The sequence below is a fragment of the Photinus pyralis genome, unplaced genomic scaffold (genome assembly GCF_008802855.1).
Source record: "Photinus pyralis isolate 1611_PpyrPB1 unplaced genomic scaffold, Ppyr1.3 Ppyr1.4_LG8, whole genome shotgun sequence".
NCBI lineage: Eukaryota > Metazoa > Arthropoda > Insecta > Coleoptera > Lampyridae > Photinus > Photinus pyralis.
The window spans coordinates 36,719,780-36,739,952 of NW_022170819.1; the positions used below are offsets into that span (position 1 = coordinate 36,719,780).

A 20,173-nucleotide genomic window follows, 5' to 3' on the forward strand; every position below is an offset into this window, starting at 1 on the left:
AAAATCTTTTTTTGATTGGTGTCATTATACCGGGTGGTGCACGGTAAGTAGGAACAAAGGGATTTAACATGGGAAATTAGTTTTATGCTGTAGAGTTTAAAGTTGTTCAGAATTAAAAGGTGCATACAAAACTGTTTTTTACATGTTTTATTAAGTTTTTGCTATACCCACAAATTAAAAAATTAATTTCAACATTTCTATTATTAGTAGTAGCAATGCATAATACAACAAGTAATGGCTATTGCTTTGCTACTAATAACAGAAATGTTGAAATTATTGTTAAATTTGCGGGTATACCAAAAGCTTATAATAAAACATGTAAAAACAGTTTTGTATGCACCTTTCAATTCTGAACAACTTTTAACTCTACAGGCAGGAAATTGCATAAAACTAATTTCCCATGTTAAATCTCTATGTTCCTACTTACCGTGCACCACCCGGTATATCAAACCTATATTATTTGTGAAAAAAAGAGAATAATGAGAACGGGGACAATGAAAATAAGGACAGAACGTTAAGGCGATCAACTAGAATTAGAAAAACGCCGATTCATCTAGATTTAGGTACGCTATATATAAATTGTAATTGGTTTTGGTATGTTGGGTGGTAAGTTTTTAAGATAATAGATATGTACCTATATATAATTTAGCAATTATTCACGTTATTATTATTTTCCCAACTATAGGTATAATATCTAAAATATGCATACCTATATGGTAATCCTGTAATCAAAGATGGTAATGTAATATAATGGCAATGCCACAAATTATTTATTTTCTTACATACAACCTATTTTATTTTGCAATAGAAATTAGGCAACTTTACATACTAGCGAAGGAAAAGTCCCAATTCCTTTTTTTATCTGAGGACCTCTTTTTCTACCTTCATATAGGTACTTCATAGTTTTTATAAGCTGTGGTTTTATTTGCTAAAACGCGTCGTTCGATAGAATTGTCTGGTTGTTTTACGTTCATTTGCAATCTCAAGTACCTATAGGTAGTTCTGGTGTTAACATTTTGTTGTTTGCTGCTATACTGTTTCATCTTCGTCAGTCCATCTTTTCTACTCCACTTGCAGATGTGTTCCACACTGACTCCCTGTACTGCGCAAACGCAAGCGCGCTAAAATTTGAATTTGTATACAGCTGTCAAGTGTAAGGGGTAAATAAATATACACATAACCGCCAAACGTTATAATTGAAGATAATTTAGCTTACCTATTATATGTAGTAGGTATATGAAAATGCCATGTTATCAAGATGAATTTTGTTGTTATCTACATTTGGAGTGCATGCGGTCATAGAATATGCCAAAGGCGATATTAGGAAACTGCTTCGGTAAGTACTGTAATAGTTAATTAGAAAGAGTTAATGACATTTACTTACAGCAATAACGTTACAGACCAACATTGACCTATGGTAAAGAGAGAGTCCGGTGCTGAACGAATCACAAAAAAACAGACTACAAGGATCATGACTGATAGCTAAAGTAGAGGTTTGCTTTCAAGTTGGCGCTATAATGTATTTAACTGGAATTCACAGTAGTGACCGAAGGCTTTAACTCGAGAAGAAGAACATATTCTTTCCGAAAATACAGCGACATTTGGTTTGTAATATGGAAGTCAGCAGGAACTGGTATTATAAACAAAACAAACGGTGGCACGTTAAAGCAAATTCAAATTTTAGCGCGCTTGCGTTTGCGCAGTACAGGGAGTCAGTGTGGAACACATCTGCAAGTGTGATTTGTGCCACAGATTTGTGCCTCGTGCAAAACGTTGATGGTCGGTCTGTGATTTGAAACAGAAGACGTGTTTTGTGACTTGGAAACAGGACGTTGGAAGGCAAATATAGCTACCTAGCATTTTTTTAGTTGATTTATATAGTGAGTATCTCTTCTTAAAACTTATGTATTATAATACTTAATGTGGAATCTATACCTTAGGCAACTATACCAACAAAATGGACCACAGATTCCGTCAATGGCAGTTTTCTGCTAGACTGAGCAATATCCGTCGTGAGGCAGAGAAACGCGAGAGTATGACATCGTTGCACCACGCAGCAAGAAGTGGTGATGTACCTTTAGCTCGCAAATTGTTGGCCCGAGGTTTAGCTATCAATGCTGAGATTAAGTACGATTTTTTAACACCATTGTATTTTGCAATTCGCGGAAATCAGTTGCAAATGGTTAATTTTCTAATTGCACAGGGTGCAGACGTAAACCATAAAGTTATATTTGGGTTGACACCTTTAATTGTTGCATGCCAAGAGGGGCACGCAGATATTGTTAACACCTTAATTACTCATGGCGCAGATTACAACGAAAGAACAAATATAATGAATACACCTCTGCATTTTGCGGCAGAAAATGATCATCGGGATGTAGTAAATGTTCTCATTGGAAAAGGATTAGAAGTTAATGCTGTAAATTGCGATCAAAAAACACCCTTGCATTTTGCAGTAGAAAATGGAAAACTTGAAATGGTTAAAATTCTTATCTCGCATGGATCCAATATTAATGTTGGATGTACAGTTTTGCATTCAACTCGTGGACCAGATTCAAACATGACTCCATTACATTTTGGGGCACTGACCGGTAATTCCGATATAGTTAAAGTTCTAATTGAAGCTGGAGGGAATCCTAATGCAAAAACGAAGGATTGCCTTACACCTTTACTGTTGGCATCTCAAGATGGGTTTGTTGAGTCTGTAAAATTGTTGCTTAAAGCAAATTCTAATGTTAACGTACAGAATCATGACAATGTGACACCTTTGCTTGCTGCAGCCAAACAGAATCATCTCGAGATAGTTAAACTTCTACTTCTTGTGAACGGTATTGACGTTAACGTTAAAGAGTCCAGCGATTTTACTGCTTTACATATGGCAGCACAGAATGGTTCTGCGGAAATCGTTCAACTGTTAATAAAAAATGGTGCTAATGTTAATGCTAAACAGAACAAAGGTTTCACGGCTTTACATCAGTCCATTCAACAAAAACATTTAGAAATTAGTGACTTTTTAATTAATAATGGAGCAAACATTCACGTTCTCGACAATCAAAATTGGACTGCATTACATCACGCAGCACACAATGGTTTGTCCGCAAAAATTGTGGAGAACTTAATTGCAAAAGGGGCAAATGTAAATGCAATCATAGATGATGGTAGGACAGCTTTACATTTAGCAACAAAGCATGACTTGGAGATCGTGAACTTTCTAATAAAAAATGGAGCAGATTTAAATGTTGTAGATAACAAGAGTTGGACTGTTCTTCATTACGCGGCATATTATGGTAGTTTGGATGTTGTGCAATCTCTTCTTGATAAAGACATAGACATAAATGTAAGAACGAAAGCAAATTCCACACCCTTGCTCTTTGGAGTAGATTACAATCACTTGGAGGTAGTCGAATTGCTTTTGCAAAGAGGAGCAGATGTTAATGCGTTAGGTGAAAAAAATTGGACTCCTTTGCATTATGCAGCAGGAAAAGGTTACGCCCCAATTGTCAACGTCCTAGTGAAACATGGTGCCAATCTAAATAGCACAGAGAATGAAGGTAAACTTACACCCCTACATTTAGCAGTACAACGCATTCATCCTGAGGTAGTTACAACCCTTATTGGAAATGGGGCAGACGTTAATGCCTTAATGTACATGAGTATCACACCATTACATTTAGGAGCACAATTTGGTGATCTAGGTATACTCAAATCTCTCCTTATGAACGGAGCATATTATGATGCAAAAATTAACATAGACCAATACACATTGCCAATGCACGTTGCAGAAAAATGTGGTAACTCAGAGGTGGTGCATGTATTCAAACTAATTGACAAGCTTTTTCTATCGACAAAAGAAAACGATCACTTACAAGTTGAAGAGTGCATCAAACAGGGAGCATTAGTTAACAGTAGAAGTATTCATTTCAAAACCCCATTAATTTACGCATCATGGAAAGGTTACACTAAAGTTGTTGATGTCCTGCTCAGAAATGGTGCAAATGTAAACTTCACAAACAATAACAATGTTTTTCCACTACATTATGCTGCAAAGTTTAATCACATTGAAATTGTGTATTCTTTACTAAAACACGGTGCAATGTTTGATGTTGTTAGTACTACTGGTAGAAACATGCCAATGGACTGTGCAAAAGATGGCAACCATACTGACATTATCAATCTATTGGAGTTAATCGGTAACTTATTTGAAAAAGCAAAAAGTGGAAGCTTCGAAGTTGTTAGAGAATTAAAAACGATTAGAAGCAACAGCCTTAACAAATTCTTAACCATAACAAATGTTCGTAACAGTGAAGGACGAACATTACTGCAAACTGCAATATGTAACGATAATAAAGAATTGGGGACTTTGCTAGCAAAGTTGCTGCAAGAGCCGGAGACGTTGAGTCGTTAAGGTTTCATCCACCTCGCATTCATCTTCCTATTAAATTTAATTTAATGCTGAATAAATGTAAGCAGATATTTTTCAAGAATTTTTTGTTTATTTCATTATTACTCATATCATACCATTCAGAATTGAAACAATTTTGTTTATTTTAGCATCACTACCTACTTTATTATTTCTTTTTTATATCTCTGTCGTTTTGTATTAAAAAAAACTTCTTTGATTGATTTTGTTTATTCCCTCTACAAATTAACTTATGAACTATCGGCTTGTGAAGCCCCTTTGAAGTTTCGCCCTAGAAACACGAATTCATTTAATAATATGTCGGAAAAGGTATAGGTAACGACCAAGGACGGGTATTTTTAACGTCCTTGGTAACGACGCTAGTTACATGTACATATTTTATTCTTTATTTTATGATGAGAGAATTTTAACTAATTAGTCGCCCTTTTCAGTCAATCAAAAGGAACATTTTTTTCTAGACAAAGAAAATTCAATACATTGGTTGAGTGGGCGGGGTTGCAGATCTATGACTATTTCTTAAACTAAAATCATATAAAGTCGAAAACGAAATTCTCAACTTGTAGGTAGGTACCTATATCGGCTTACCTGCCATGATTGATTTGTACAACTTCAATTACCTGGTTTGTTTTCAAGATAGCATGCGGTGTTTTTGAGTTTGCTAACAAAAAACTCTACTGTAATTTACTTACCGTTCAGAAGTGAATTGTACATTTTTACATATATAGCTGCATCGGAAAATAAATCTATATGTCTGATGGCAACGAAACTACATCAACGATAGGATTGAAAAATGTGAATATTTTAAGCAAAAAACTAGACTTCGTAAAAAGGAAAAGTGCGTTATTTACGACCAAAACAAATCTGATTTGCACTTCACCTGTAGCAATCAATTTTAAATTGAAGTATATTCATTGATATCCCCACTTTTCACTTTCAAGTAACTCCAAGGGCGTACAAAAAGATATAATTACTTGGAGCATGTATCTATTACTGAGAAAATATCACTATGGATTTGTTAAAATTATTTGTTGATATCTTTGAAAATAAATGAACGTCAGCGCATTTTCGAAAAGGACGTTTTTCGGTTTTTTTTTTCTGTAACTTTGCTATTTGTAGAGGTACAAGAAATTATGAATAGGATAATTAATCAACATAAATTCTGGATAAGGGGACTGTCTCTCATGGTTTACGAGATCCTCATAGTGAAAGTGGAAAAAATTCACCCATATATTTGTCTTTAGAGAAAAGATTGTGGAAGACATTGATGAAGGTGTGTAGCTACCTATCAATCATGCATGCATGATCAACTCCGAACAAATTTTTCTGCAACCAACTCTCTATACCCATCGTATCCTGTTTAAACCTAACACATCCTTCTTAGCTCACAATGTTTCTTACTTTTTTTTCGGAACCCACTGCACCTGAAGTTTTGTTATAGAGATTTTTCATTATTTAATCCCGAATATTTTTCCATAGATACAAGTGCCATAAATTAGAATGGTGTGGAAACAATTGACTCAATACACGATAAATACAATTTTTCAAATAATCAACATACCTAGTACATATTTCTGTTCGACATTCATGCACTTATTATATGTGTTACCATTGACTAATACCCCCTATAGTCAATGGTATTACAAAACGTAAAAATTATGAACCCAGCTTACATTTCACCAAACATTAGAAAAATGATTGCGACTAAAATAAAGGCATATTACGTCATACTACACTTAATATGCTTGGTTTTCTCAAAATAAAAAATAGTGTTTCACTCACGTTTGCTACATTGTTAAGTACTTTACACGTTTGTTCCAGAAGATCTTGTTAGATTGGTAGTAGAAGGAGCTGATATACAGTGTGTCCCAGATCGCGTGGGATTGCATGGGTAACTTTGTTATTATTAAAGATAAAGAATTGGTTAAATGGGCAATGTTTTGCAGTTTTGGATGCTTATTTAAAATTTCCTTATGGAAATTCAAAATGTCGCATAGGTTCGACGTAAATTCAAAAAAAGTAAAATTGGTCATTTCCTTGAATGTCTTATATCATCGAAAGTATAAGAGATATAAAAAAAAGTTTTATATAAAAGTGACTGTCTTTGATACGCTTAATTTAGAATTGGTGTCAAAAAAAAATTCAAGATGGCCACTTTTGAGGAACATTTACCAACTTCCTAAAGTTAAATGGGCGCTATATGGGATTTTTAGATTACTTGATAGATTTTTTCATTCTCTTTTCAACGAGCTATCATAACATAAGATTGAAAATAAGATACCAGTTATATCAACGGTTTTTATATTTTAATCAAGTAGGCTGTGATGAATTAAAAAAAAACAAAACAAAATCTATTCGAGGCAACAAAACAATGAAAATAATTACATCAGATGTTTAAAAAATCAGGGATGCACTCATGAGAGGGGGCTTTGGGCATTACAACTCCCTCCAAAATTTTATATAAGTAGGCCTAGAAAAATTTTGATTTTTATATCATCACTTATTGACTATCTGATTATCCATACTTACATACCTACAAATGGTGGTATAATAGGGGATACTTTATCCCCTCGAAAAAATGTCATGCCATTATCCAGTTAAACATATTTCAAGACACTGCTTTATTTTACAAAACGGCACTCGAAGTACGGATTAGCGAATTCAACCGTCAGTTTATGTTTGTTAGTGAAGTTATATAAATCGTTTAAGGTAAGATTCAAGCATGAAACTTCAAATAATAGTACAGAAACGATATTTATAGATGTCCAAAAAAAGAATTGCCTTTACAGATATAGATGTACGGACGCTTATAGATATAGTTTTCAAGTATAAGCATAAGATAGAATGCAAGAAGACTGACGTTATAACTTGGAGGGAGAAGGTAACTTTGAATATGTAGTAATTGGTATGTGCACTATCTAACTGTTTCCCATGTTTAGGATGCAATTTGGTCTAAAATTGCAAATGAATTTAATTGTGCCGTGATGGATCAAAAAACTGCAGAGCAGTTACGTACGAAGTACGATAATTTAAAAAAAGAGGCCAGGAAGTATTTTGCTCAACAACGGCAGCAAATGTATGGTACTGGTGGCGGTCCTGCCCAAGTTATGATAAGAGATTTTCTAAAAGAAATTTTTGAAAAAATAAAAGCCATCATTAATTTGTCTATCGAAGGAGTTGCACCATGTAGAGGTGACAGTGATGCTTGTAAGAGTGATTTACATATTTTCTTATTACTAATGAGCTTTTGGTAGGCCTTATAGAGACCTCTGAGGCATCTTCATCGGTTGCTCAACAAAAAGATTTCGCCGATGTTATTTTCCTAGATTTGCCGGACGCCTGCAATATCGAAATGCAACATCTGGAACCTTGTGAAGAAAGAATAGATATTTCCGATTCCGCAGTGAATGAACATGAAATTGCAGTAACAACTGGTTACAAACATACGATTCTAAAATTCAACAGTTTTTATTAATAACAAAATAATTTTAGATTGGAGTAACTATAAGCCAAGCATGTTGAGAAAAAGAAAACACAAATTGTTACAACAAACAGCAAAAGGGACACCAACGAAATATGGTGATTCATTAGAGGTAAAAATGGTGTTGTATTTGTACAAACATGTATTTTTACAGGAAATACAGCAACGCAAGTGTTAGAAGAAATAGGTAACACAAAAGCTGAATTAAACAAGTTAAAAATGGAACTACTGAGAAAGGAGGATAACAGCTGCAAAGAATAAAGCTTCAAAACGAACACTTGAAATTGCAAAATGAACTGTTATCATTACAAATAGATAAAATAAAAAATGCTCAGTAAAGAGTGAGTTTCTTTATTATTTATAATGTCAAACAGTCAAAATCATAAACCACATTACGGTAATGAAGAAAAATAATCTATGAAAGTTTGTCTAAAGTTATTGTTGATATTCCCTGCTTCTGGTACATTTACTACATCGTCAATTTCATCATCGTTATTAGGAAGTATAACATCAGGGTCTACTAATGGTCCGTCTTCATTCCTTTCTTGAATGCAAGCGATCACTTTGAAGTATTTGAAATATTAAAAAGAACCACGACTGTGTTTTAAATAAACACATGGATAAAAAACACATATTTCAAATACTTCAAAATCTCAACGGAACCAGAAATGGAGAATTTCATCACATATAGCAAACGATCATATTTGTTGGAGGGGGGAGGATAAGAAGTTGTCCCTTTCAATTTATATCAAGGAGACTACATGAAAGAGGACAACGTTTATTAGATTTACGCCTTGTCAAATACTCCATTACGCATTTGTCATGCGCACAATACAAACACGGCTGCCGCGCTTTCCATATACTAAAAGCGGATTGGCTGGTACCGAATCGTCAGTGTAGTCAACCGTAGAAATCTAAAACCAACCGTTGGTTCCTCAACCGACAGAGAAATAGCGTTTATGCAACGCGTTTCATTCCAACCGACGGTTGACCCCAAACCGGAGTTTCACTAACCGGCGGTTCAACCGTACTTTTATGCAACCGGGCCTAAGTGAAAAAACCACTAGTGCATTTGTCGCTGGAAAAGTTGCAGGTAACTTTTGCCGCTGTCAAAGTGACAATTACACTGCGGCTTATGCGATTTTTTATACATGAGTTGAATTGTCACTTGATTAATAATTTCTTTTCATTCTAGAAATAATGCTGCATTAATACGACGAAATTTACGGGATCAAAGTGATCCCATGTCTATGCCAGAAACTCAGTTTCGATCACTGTACCGATTGTCGAGAGAGATGGTATACATAATCTCATTTTAGAGCTCTCGCCTCATTTGCAAGATGCAGAACGTGAAGAATTATTTATCCCGAAAAAATTAAAAGTAAGTTATATATTTAGTTTAGATGCTATGAATGAGGAATGAATTTCTTTATTTTCAGATTATGGTGGCGTTGCATTTTTTTGCCCATGGCAGCTACCAAAAAGCCGTCGGGCAAGATTTTTGTACAAGTATGAGCCAGTCATCTGTTAGTAAATGTTTAACAGTTGTTGTTAATGCTTTGGAAAATTTGTACCATTATGTACGTTTTCCACAAACACAAGAGGAAGTAACGCTTGTTAAGCAAGGGTATGTTAATTAATTTGCAACTATAACGCTCATACACATTCCAAATTATAGTTTTATGAATATGGCCCATGGGTTCCCAGGTATTGTTGGTGCTGTTGATTGCACACACATTGCAATAGTTGCTCCTCCAATTAATCATCCTGATTATCCTGCAATATTATTTTATAATAGAAAAGGATACTACAGCCTTAATGTACAAATTGTAAGGTATTCATAGCTTTTTAATCTGATATGAAAACAAAATAATTTTGTGACAGATATGTGATGCAAATTAAAAAATATTAGCATTAAATGCTCGTTATCCCGGATCAGTTCATGATGCAGCTATTTGGGGCACAAGCCAAATACGACAAAATTTATATAATAGTTATCAAGCAGGCCATACCTCCTATTTACTTGGTATTATAATCACTGTACATGTATGGGGAATCTATACAAAGTTTTGTTGAAGGCGATTCTGGGTATCCACTCGAACCATGGCTGATGACACCCATAACAGCTCCTGATACAGATGCAAAACGTGCTTATAATATTGCACATAGAAGTGTAAGAAATGTGATCGAAAGGTTGAACGGAGTTCTTAAAACAAGATTTCGGTGTCTCCTTAAACACCGAGTTTTGCATTACAGCCCACCAGTTGCAGCTAAAATAGTAAATAGTTGTGCTGTTTTACACAATATGTGTATATTGCATGGAGATCAAGCTTTAATTGATGGTAATGCCGAATGCTGATGAAGTCAAATGTTAATTCCATATTTTACCTTTAGATGTTCCAGAAGATGAATATGTACAAGATGAACATGATCAGCAACAGCTACAAAATGGACATGAGAGGTATCAGGGTGAACAAGTACGAACTAGAATAGTGCGGATGTATTTTAATTAATAGTTACTGTTACTTAATCATTAATATGCATATTCATGTATAAATTACTTACTCTATCAATGGAAGTAAACAAATTTATAATGGCAGTTCTTAATTCCTTGATGGATTGCAAATACAACTTTTGTTTAAGATCAAAAGTATGCATAATACGCTTCTGAAGAAGTCTAGGTCCTAAAAGAAAACTGGTACTTTTATAACAAATTGCATTAGGAAATTACGTTTTCTTATATTTGGTGCCACAGAAATAGTCATTTTCTTTTGATGCATCTCTTTCCTTACTTTGCTACACACAGTCTTAGACTTATAAACGCCTAGTTCACTTACATTCATGCCATTGATTGTAACCCACTTCAGTATGCTTATCAGTAATTCTTCGATGTCATTTAAATAATTGTCAAGTCCAGGTCCTCCTCCAGTCTCCATCATGTATCTTAAATTATCTCGAGCTTTTTTTTTGTTCGACTACTCCATTCATAAAATGTCTGTAATTTGGTAGTATACACATTTTTTATACAGACACATTAAATTAACACTTTGCACAATGTTTACCTGCTGCCATTCATGAATAGTCTTTTTTGGTCCAGCAATGGAGTTCAGTTCCAGACACATCACTTGGAAATCTTCTTTAGGTATATTTGTAAAGTATGTTTATTTTTTTGAAGATAAGTTAAATAAACTTTATATTGTTCTTTGGTAGTCCTTTTAATATTTCCTCAAAAAAAAATGTATTACACAACCCTTAAATGTAAGTACATAATAAATTTACATATCAAGATTTACTCTTTCATACACATCACAAAATCTGTTTATTGATGCTGCTATATTATTTAAAGCATTTGCAATATCTGTCATGCCATCTCTTGCTTCATCTTGCGCATTCACATAGGCTTTCAGTAAGGGATTTTCCGTACATTCTACATTTTTGAAACAGAATTTGAGTAGTATAATTACCAATAAAATAAATGTGGAACTTACTTTTAGGTTTTTTTTGAGAGGTAGACGGCAGAGCAGCATTTGCATTTTCTTTATGTAATGTGGGCTGTAGATTTTCATCAGATAATCGCTCTTCATCCTCTTGCACTACCTATGTGACAAATTACCATAACATATGTACATGTGTATACTCCACAAACCTCTAAATTTTCAATGTCGAAATCGACATCTGGAGAAGCTTCTGCAGTTTCACCTTCATTGCTAATGCCCTCAGTAATGCCCAATTCAACATGATCTAATCCGGTAACAGCAATTTCGCCCGTTAATCGAATTAGTTCGTGCTCAATTTCGTTTAACTCTTTTCCTTCTCTCGCTTTTTTTCTAATAATACATTTCCATTCTCGAAATACCTATCAAATGTAACATAATGTATCTACTAAACTATATGTTGTCACTTACCTTTTTCCATCCCTCTATATTCCTCACAGGACCATCCCCACAACTATTAAGATTGGCGACCATTTCATTCCAAATTTGTTTTAGGCCCTCCGTGTTTGTGGATGGAGTCAACTTTCCTGTTATTAATATATCATGCCTCTTTAAATATGATAAATATATTTTAAACTGAGACTTGCTAGTCTTCTTTCTATTCATATTAACACTTATAAACTACAAAACGAAAAAATTTTGGGTTTGATTTCTATTAGGTTAGAAGTACGTAGAACTACCAGAGATGTGACTACTACCCGCGAATTTTAGTAATATTACGAACTGTTTGAACTACTTTCACTGTTTTACAGTTGGCAAAAAATTTAACGTTGAAAACGTATCAACACTAAAAACAATACGTCACGGAAATTGCAACTTGCAATCAACGTTGTTAGCAACGTTGAAAACTCTGTTGAAATGTTTTCAACATTGCGTACATACCGGTGGTCACCAGAATAAGGCTGATTATGATCCAAATTATTCATACACTCACTGAATGCGGCTATTTGTAATGTATGTGTGGTGATTGGTCAAATCTCGCGTTTCTCGTTTCCGCTTCAAGGACAACCAATCGCCTTTACCTGCCGTTCATTGTCTTTACGCCATTTTTATAATTCTCATCGACTCGGCGTGTGGTGTGGTTTTTCTCAAGTTTTGTGAATTTTATTGTGCTGTAGGAATTTGTAACGTGTATTTTTGACGACCAACACGCAAAACGTGTTCTACGGAAGAGTCAAATTGTCTATAAATCTGTATTTTATAGTTTCGTGATTGAAAAAGGTAAGTACCTACATTCCCTTTCATCGCACTGAATCCTTTTTATCGTGAACGGTATGAATAGTCTTTTCGGTCGAGGATTATCGTTTTAGTTTTGTAGCTTGTAACGTTTTACTTGATTTTGCTCGAATTTAACAATGACGCTTTCGGTCCTTGAGACGGCCATATTTCTTTTACTTTTTGTTTGGAGAGTCTGCCTGTTTTTCACGTAGTTTTAAGGAAAGTTTGACACGAGTCGAGCTTTTCTTGCTCATTAAATGTAATCTCTCTTTGTAAATATCGTCGTAGTCACACGGGTATTCATGTGTGTCGAGTTTCAGGCTTAGCCATGCCGGGTTTTAGCAGTGCGGGTACGTTCAAAATATTTATCGGAAATCTCGCCGATAAGACAGCGATCAACGATATTAAACCATTATTCGAAAAGTACGGGAAAGTTGTGGAATGCGATATCGTCAAGAATTACGGTTTCGTACATATGGAGAACGAGACGGAGGGACGCGATTCGATACAAAATTTGAACGGATACATGGTCAATGGCCAGGCGATTAAGTGTGAAGCTGCGAAGAGTCGTAAAGCACCGACAACGCCTACGACTAAGATATTCGTCGGCAACTTAACAGAAAATACGAAAGCCCCCCAAGTACGGGAATTGTTTAAAAAATTCGGCACCGTTGTGGAATGTGATATCGTACGGAACTACGGGTTCGTTCATCTAGATACGTCGGGCGATGTGAACGAGGCGATCAAAGAATTGAACGGTACTATGGTCGACGGGCAACCGATGAAGGTGCAATTATCGACGAGTCGCGTACGACAACGGCCCGGTATGGGCGATCCCGAGCAATGCTATCGCTGCGGACGTGGAGGTCATTGGTCGAAGGAATGTCCCAAAGGTGTGGGTCCCGAACGATTCCGCGATCGTATGTTCGGTCGTGATCCCTACCCACCGCCGCCGCCTCCGCCATTCCTGCGCGACCGAATGATGGGTCGTTTTGGGGTAGGGCATTAACATTAGTCGAGGGGCAAACCATTTCACAAAAAACCATTCGTATTATAGCTATTTTCAGGTGATAACACTGTTACATTAATAAAATTGTGGACCACATTTACACAATTTTTGGTAAGTATTCATTATTTTGACATTATACATACCTATGCCTGTTTGGACCGTAGATAAGGTAAGAACATCCTGGAATAGAAACAACAATGTTGAAAAATGTCCACATTCTGTTGCCAAACTTCTACAGTAATTTGGAACCCTGTTGTAGACAGGGTGTCCCACAATTTATCCGGACTATGTATATCTTGAAACCTGGAATATTTTGAAGATTCTACGCTATACTAATGTCAATAAGAGGAATTCGTTTAAGCTGGTGGTTTGTCCGGGTATACCACTTGCTTATTTTAAATGACATATCCTATATATTATTCCATTTTTAAATTTTACGTAACGATTGTATACACTATACAGGGTGTTTTTTTATGAATAGTATTGGGGATTTCAGAAAGTATACAAGATATGAATTAGGTTAAATTAGCTTTTCGAAAATTTCTATTATTGCTATTTAAAAATAGCTATCAAGTACATAAACTAGGTCTTTATGGGCGAGCCGTTTATTTAGCCGAGCGAGCTTGCGAGCGAGGCACAAATAAACAAGGCGAGTCCCCATAAAGCCTATTTATGGACGCGATATATACAAAGCTTTATGTATGACTGCAACAACCCTTAAAAATGAAAATTTCATGAAATTCAATAAACGATAAAATCTATATATCATTGACGACAGATGTCAAGTATTTCTAAAATACTTGAATTTACTTTGGATTGACACCTAAGTACGACTGTCACATTGACAGGCGGCCGTTTTACTTTATCATTATGGACTAATTGCGACTGTAATCAGAGCATTATCAAGCAGTCGTACATAAACAAATTTATTTCATAACTGGCAAGATTATAAATATTGTCTTCTATGTATTAAGGTATGCCATATTATTGATAGTAATGATAGTGACACCTATAATTTTTGAATTAGGTACAATTTTTATGTAGCACTAATAATGACGGAACTACAGTGATTTGAATAAAAATTATTTTTCAATATTACGGTAAATTGGAACACCCTGTATAACAAAAAAATCTATTTAGAGTTATTAAATTTAATCAATAATAAAAGCCGCTCAAAAATAATATCGAAAATTGATTTTTTCGTCTTTTTGGATGTCTCCACAATTAAAAAAGGGACTTTTGTTATGTTTCTAAAGAAATTATTCATTATTAAAATGCGTAACATTGTCTCCATTTAACCAAATCTCTGTCCCTTATAATTTAATGACCAAGGTACCGAATTTTTCACACCCTGTATAGGATTTTACGCCATTAGTGTACTGTAAAATTTACAAAATATTCCGAGTTTCTTTCGAAATACAGCTTCAAAATGTTCACATACAGTCGATTGAGTGCCTGTAAGGTGTATATGACAAATTTATTAGAATTGGATCTTCATGTTCTCATGCTACAATATTAAAAAAATGAGCCACATCAATTAATATACAGGGTGTTTTTTTGCCAAATTCAAAAAATTAGTCAAGAGTAAACTGTCTTCATTTTAGCAGATATAAGATATTAAAACAGTTGTTTAGAATTACAAGTTAAGGAAGACTTCAACTACCACTACTATAAGTGTCAAGCAGATATATATCTATGATATGTTTGCTATTTTTCACAACTTACTGATTTATTTGTTTATTATTATTGCCCAACAGACAAGACATCCATTTACAGGACAAAGATTTTATAACATGCTGAAAACTAATTAAATTTATAAAACAAAATAACATAAAACAAAACATTCTGTAGACAGCATAACAAAGTAACTAATAATAACTAAGAACATATAATGTATCAGTGAAATCTTGATGAAAAAAAAAACAAAGTGGGCTGATTAGTTTTGAGACTAAGCAGGAGCGATCCTCGGAACATGAAGATGCAATCTCAATCTCCGAACACACTGGATATAGTGGAATTTGTTATTCACTAACAACTTGAGTGTACTTCTTCGGATTGAAGAAACAATATCGTTTTCAAATTCGTATTCGCAATCACTACACAGCATTTTTCAAGTTTTAAATACTTCAGAAATACAACACATCACAAACTGCTGATTTTATCCTGTCACAATAGGTATCTTGTTAGCCTGTATAATGTCTTAATATACGTCCAGGTAATATAGTCCATATTACAAAGAGTGGTTTGCCCCTCGACATTAAAATTGCATTATCATCCATCGCACCTATCATCCTGTCTCATAATGAATTTGTGCCCTACTAGTACTACAGGAGCATTTCTCTTCATTCTAACGTACTTTCTCTTTAGGACGCTTATGATGGCTACTACGATCGACGATATGAAGAATCCAGAGATTTGTACGAGAGGCGCTATGCGGCCCCACCGTCACGCAGCGAAATGGGTTTACGTAGCCGAGATTTTCTACCTCCGTTACCGCCTCGCAGAGAGCCCCTTCCGCCTATGCCATCGATCGGTTTGAGAGGTCCCTCGAGCAGTTTAAGCGGCAGCTTAAGGGAGTCCAGTTTCGGTCGTAGCAGCAGTGATTATAGCATGTTTAGCAGGCGATCTCCCCCACCGTCCGGAAGCCTGTCGGGTTCTCGGGGTGCTCGCATGTACGAAGATTTTAGTCGGGACTTGTTCGATGATCGTCGGTACGTTGCGTTTTATTAAATTGTTTTAATTCTCTAATGTGTTACTGTTTGTTTAGCCCGGTCATGCGTGGACCCTCCCCTTCCAGGAGATATGCTCCATATTAAAAAGCAGACATAGTTTTTAACTTTTTTGTATTAGCATATAGAACCTAATTATTTTATATGAAACTTACGTAGCATAAGGTAAGCTGTAATTATTTATTCGGTATCATGCATTTTATTTTGTTGATGTATTCGAAATTGTACTCATTAAATGATCTAAGTACTAGTTTTTGTAAGTTGTGACAATGGAAAAACTAATTTTGGGGTTGGTGAGTAGCCTTTCAGGGTGTTGGATGGAAAAAGAACAACGTACCGTCATGTTGAGTGCTGTATACCATGACCTTCGTGTGTTTAGTGACAAGTGTACACTTTTTTTCATCAGTCCATTTGAGATTAGGAGACTACTGTTTTTCAAGAAGCAATGAGTTGTAGTTTTCATGTTAAAAGAAAATCTATAATTACTCCTTTGGACAATCGTAATGAGTCGCTGGCCCGTTTTTTGCATTAACAATTTTGTATACAGGCATAGAGTAAACGTTTAATCGATACAACTATACGTTATTTTTAAGGTGGGAAGTATGACGTCATCATTAATTTTCTTTATGTATAATGCTTTCCACTGACGCCATCTTTTTGAAGTGAAAAATGTAAAATCAAGTTTAAATTTGTTGTGTAGGGATAAACATTTAAGAATGTAATTTTTTTTAAATAAATTTTAAACTCCCCTTCCAATGCGTTTTTGGCTGCTCTGCGTAAATACTGAACAAACAACCTTAGGAAAAACATGAAAGACAAGATAGTTTTTGATTAGGTTTAACAGATCTCTACTGCTTTCTTCCATCAGGAGTGGTAAAACATCGGATCTTGATTTGGTAGCTGAAATCTGGATGCCTTGATTTTTTACATTAGCTCCTTCATTTTTTTAAAGCTATTATTAGAAACCTACTTCGAAAACCTCTTAAAAATTGCGTAAAGTCTACGTGTAGGCCTTTTTAAAAAAATTACTTACAAAGCATCCCTTGGACTTCGGAAATCTGATGCATCCTTTTGGTTCTCAAAAGCTTGGAGATTTCTGAGAAACATGTTTGGAAATATTCGTAATCGTAGGAAACTAGTTTAGCTAAATTCTAGACTGTTGGTGGTAATATAACGGATTTTCTTGAAATAATGACTAGCACAAATACCACCCATACAACTGCGCAATTCTGCCCTATATGTACCATTTAGCCGGAAATGAGAGTTGGACACACTTGCGCATGCGCGATTCGACCAAAAGCTTTTCAGCTCTTCCTTTGGGTCTATGAATATGTGTACAACATTGGGTTCTAATCCGTTTACCCGGAACTTAGCGTACAGACAGACCGATCAAGATTTTGTTTGATTCGGAGACCTGATGCTTCAAAATGTGTATTTCCGTCAGAAAAGTAGGGGGTTATTTTTCATCCCAAAAACGGATCAAACATGGAATAGATGGCTATAATCTAGACAACCAACTCTACACGAATTTGTTTTAAATGACTAATACCATTGAATAAGTCTATGATTACTTATTCAATGTTAATACAGTCAATTAATGTACGACCAATCAGCTTAGTGATTGTTTCAAATTCTAACCAATCAGATGATTTTTTAAGTGATTAAAAGTTTGGTAGCTTTTTATCAGGGGCAAATACACAAGAGCTTGATTTTTATTCGGATAATTTTATTTTTACCCGAAAGTTTTGCTGCAACGGAAAAAACTAGAGATCAAAAGTGTGATAAAATCGCGACAGCTTTAGCTGGAACGATATGTCATGGCTTTTGATCGAGAGTTTTTTCCAGGAAGCAACAACATTTGAGTGAATTAAAAATAAAATTATCTCTATTTAAAACCAATAAGATCGAGTGTATTTTAGGGAGATTAATAAAAGACGGTACCTAGCTTTTAATCAGATAAAAAATCATCTGATTGGTTAGAGTTTGAAACAATCACCAAGCTGATTTGGTCGTATATAGCGTAGGCGGTACAAATTTTTTCGCTGCATTTTGTGACAAAAGCATGAAACTCGATACACGTGTTCATTAGGTCCAAATAAAACTTTTGGCCCGCAGCACCTATCGAAATTTTCGTGTAGGTTCAAAATTTGAACACTTTTGTTCAAAAGAGTGTTCAAGGTTTTAAACCTGTAAAAATTGACGAATTTCGGCATTCTAGGGGTCGTTTTTGAATGATTTAGGGTCGCTGGTGCCAATGGCGGCCTTAAAAAGTTGCATATCTGACCCTTAGGCCCCAAATTTGGAGTATTTTCAAAATAATGGTTAAATTTTGAATTTGATAGTTTTAACCCTGCGTGATGTTTCGGATGTCGATTCCAGCTAATTTGGACGTGCACTACTAGCTAGAAATATTATATTGAAGTTAAAACAGTTTCTGGTGTGTAAATAGGCCGTTAATCGTTCAATAATTTATTCAAAATTTGGAAATTCCATACTTGAAGGATTTTGCCTTTCTTGGTGTCGTTTCCATATAATTTGTGGTTGCTGATGCTGATTTTGTATTCAGAAAACAGATGCGACTCATAGTTAGGCCCTTTTCATACTATTTTACCTATTAAGAGGGAATGTTCGGCGCAGTCATACCCTTGTTGCCCCGGATTGCAACAACTATTGAATGACAAAGAAAGACGAAAGAAACGGGCATTTCATTAAGATTCGGAAATGGACATGTTCTCTGACGGGATATGCCGCCTATGCTTCCCTTATTGCCCTCCCGGCATCGTTTGTTGGGAAATCTGTACTTCCTTCCTGTCAGTCTTGAGGTCACTCCACAAGTAACATCACGCAGCGAGCAAGTTCCGTCCCACTCGTGCCCCTTGAAGCAAGAGTGTCGCCAGCTGATGGCCCAGAGATGGGCAAGTTGACATATGAAGGATAAAAAAATTATTAATTGTAGGAGTAGGTATAGTGCAGAGCACATAAACTTTTACTGTTGTACTGTCTTCCCTCTACAACCACAATAATTGTAATAAGGAATTATCGGTCAAGGAAACCAAGACACTTTGGTTGCTTTGCATTTTGCTACTTTTTTTAATCTCCAGACGGGGGCAGCTTCCCTTTCCTGCCCCCTCTGGCGACGCCCTTTCTTTGAAGTGAGGATATCGCAACGACACCGTGAAACGCCATCGATCGCGACGCAGTGCCTAGGTGTTCCCAGAAGTCGCCGAGGCAGCCCCCAAAGTCCATCAGACGGCGGGCGATACGATTAGGCCGCGAGTCACAGGCGTTTTAGGCCCTGTCAGAGTTGGACTGGGTCAAGCATAGAGTGACCCGGTGACCCAGTTAGTTTACTGACCCAGTGACCCGGTGACCCAGTGACCAGTTGACCCGGTAACCCAGTTTGACTCGGTGACCCAGCTTGACCCAGTTTGACCCTGTGGCCCAGCTTGACCCGGTGACCCAGCTTGACCCAGTGACCCATCTTGACCCAGCTTTACTTAGTGACCCATCTTGACCCGGTGACCCAGTAATTAAATTCTTGTTAGGTATCATCCAAAACAATTTCAAGTAACTTTTAATTTTAAAAAAAACTTCCTCAATAATATTCGCCAACAAGCACGTAGCCCAATTTCATTCAAGAGAACTAATACCTAAAAAAATCAAATGCATTTGTTTATAGTTTATAGTCAAGTAGTCAATGAAAGTATTTAGAGAAAAGATTTATTTGGATTAAGCTAACTAGTAGAAAAAAATTAAATGTGAATGAACACCTGTAAGCAAACTGGTAAGCCCTGAAGCAAAGAAATGAAGGAGGGAACTGTTTAG

General features: G+C 35.7%; 4 protein-coding genes and 1 long non-coding RNA gene across 10 annotated transcripts; 4 read left to right on the plus strand and 1 right to left on the minus strand.

Annotated features, from left to right (window-relative positions):
* The first annotated feature begins 1,456 nt into the window (after nucleotides 1-1,456).
* Nucleotides 1,457-4,586, plus strand: LOC116178635 (ankyrin-1-like). Of its 3 annotated transcripts, XM_031498191.1 has the most exons (4): nucleotides 1,457-1,493; nucleotides 1,541-1,633; nucleotides 1,685-1,880; nucleotides 1,941-4,586. In XM_031498191.1, exon 4 carries the CDS (start codon nucleotides 1,958-1,960, stop codon nucleotides 4,403-4,405), a length of 2,448 nt encoding a protein of 815 aa, XP_031354051.1. In that variant the 5' UTR covers nucleotides 1,457-1,493; nucleotides 1,541-1,633; nucleotides 1,685-1,880; nucleotides 1,941-1,957; the 3' UTR covers nucleotides 4,406-4,586. The 3 variants fall into 3 exon arrangements, with proteins under 3 accessions (XP_031354051.1, XP_031354050.1, XP_031354049.1); XM_031498190.1 differs by having other exon boundaries at nucleotides 1,541-1,880; XM_031498189.1 differs by having other exon boundaries at nucleotides 1,475-1,880.
* Nucleotides 4,587-7,054: 2,468 nt separating this feature from the next.
* LOC116179585 lies at nucleotides 7,055-8,159 on the plus strand. Its single transcript, XM_031499383.1, has 6 exons — nucleotides 7,055-7,126; nucleotides 7,179-7,298; nucleotides 7,357-7,624; nucleotides 7,672-7,851; nucleotides 7,910-7,996; nucleotides 8,053-8,159. The coding sequence occupies exons 2-6, from the start codon at nucleotides 7,179-7,181 to the stop codon at nucleotides 8,157-8,159; spliced, it is 762 nt and encodes a 253-aa protein (XP_031355243.1). The 5' UTR covers nucleotides 7,055-7,126.
* Nucleotides 8,160-9,062: 903 nt separating this feature from the next.
* Nucleotides 9,063-10,497, plus strand: LOC116178131. The gene is made up of 6 exons (XR_004146814.1): nucleotides 9,063-9,279; nucleotides 9,338-9,525; nucleotides 9,577-9,727; nucleotides 9,783-9,924; nucleotides 9,977-10,240; nucleotides 10,293-10,497. It is a non-coding gene; the product is annotated as an uncharacterized LOC116178131 (long non-coding RNA).
* Nucleotides 9,397-12,303, minus strand: LOC116178130. 4 transcript variants are annotated; one of them, XR_004146811.1, is made up of 8 exons: nucleotides 11,804-12,262; nucleotides 11,545-11,754; nucleotides 11,387-11,495; nucleotides 10,961-11,325; nucleotides 10,630-10,893; nucleotides 10,464-10,582; nucleotides 9,911-10,168; nucleotides 9,558-9,674 (listed from the first exon to the last, which is right to left on the minus strand). XR_004146811.1 is itself a non-coding variant. In XM_031497523.1 (5 exons), exons 1-4 carry the CDS (start codon nucleotides 11,996-11,998, stop codon nucleotides 11,174-11,176), a joined length of 666 nt encoding a protein of 221 aa, XP_031353383.1. In that variant the 5' UTR covers nucleotides 11,999-12,262; the 3' UTR covers nucleotides 9,397-9,529; nucleotides 11,107-11,173. The 4 variants fall into 4 exon arrangements, 1 of the variants encoding a protein (XP_031353383.1); XR_004146813.1 differs by lacking the exon at nucleotides 9,558-9,674 and adding an exon at nucleotides 12,275-12,303 and having other exon boundaries at nucleotides 10,045-10,168; nucleotides 11,804-12,013; XR_004146812.1 differs by lacking the exon at nucleotides 9,558-9,674 and having other exon boundaries at nucleotides 10,045-10,168; nucleotides 11,804-12,013; nucleotides 12,073-12,262.
* A 128-nt stretch (nucleotides 12,304-12,431) lies between these two features.
* On the plus strand, nucleotides 12,432-16,598 carry LOC116178129 (RNA-binding protein lark-like). Its single transcript, XM_031497522.1, has 4 exons — nucleotides 12,432-12,613; nucleotides 12,931-13,607; nucleotides 15,987-16,330; nucleotides 16,387-16,598. The coding sequence occupies exons 2-4, from the start codon at nucleotides 12,939-12,941 to the stop codon at nucleotides 16,433-16,435; spliced, it is 1,062 nt and encodes a 353-aa protein (XP_031353382.1). The 5' UTR covers nucleotides 12,432-12,613; nucleotides 12,931-12,938; the 3' UTR covers nucleotides 16,436-16,598.
* Nucleotides 16,599-20,173: the final 3,575 nt, after the last annotated feature.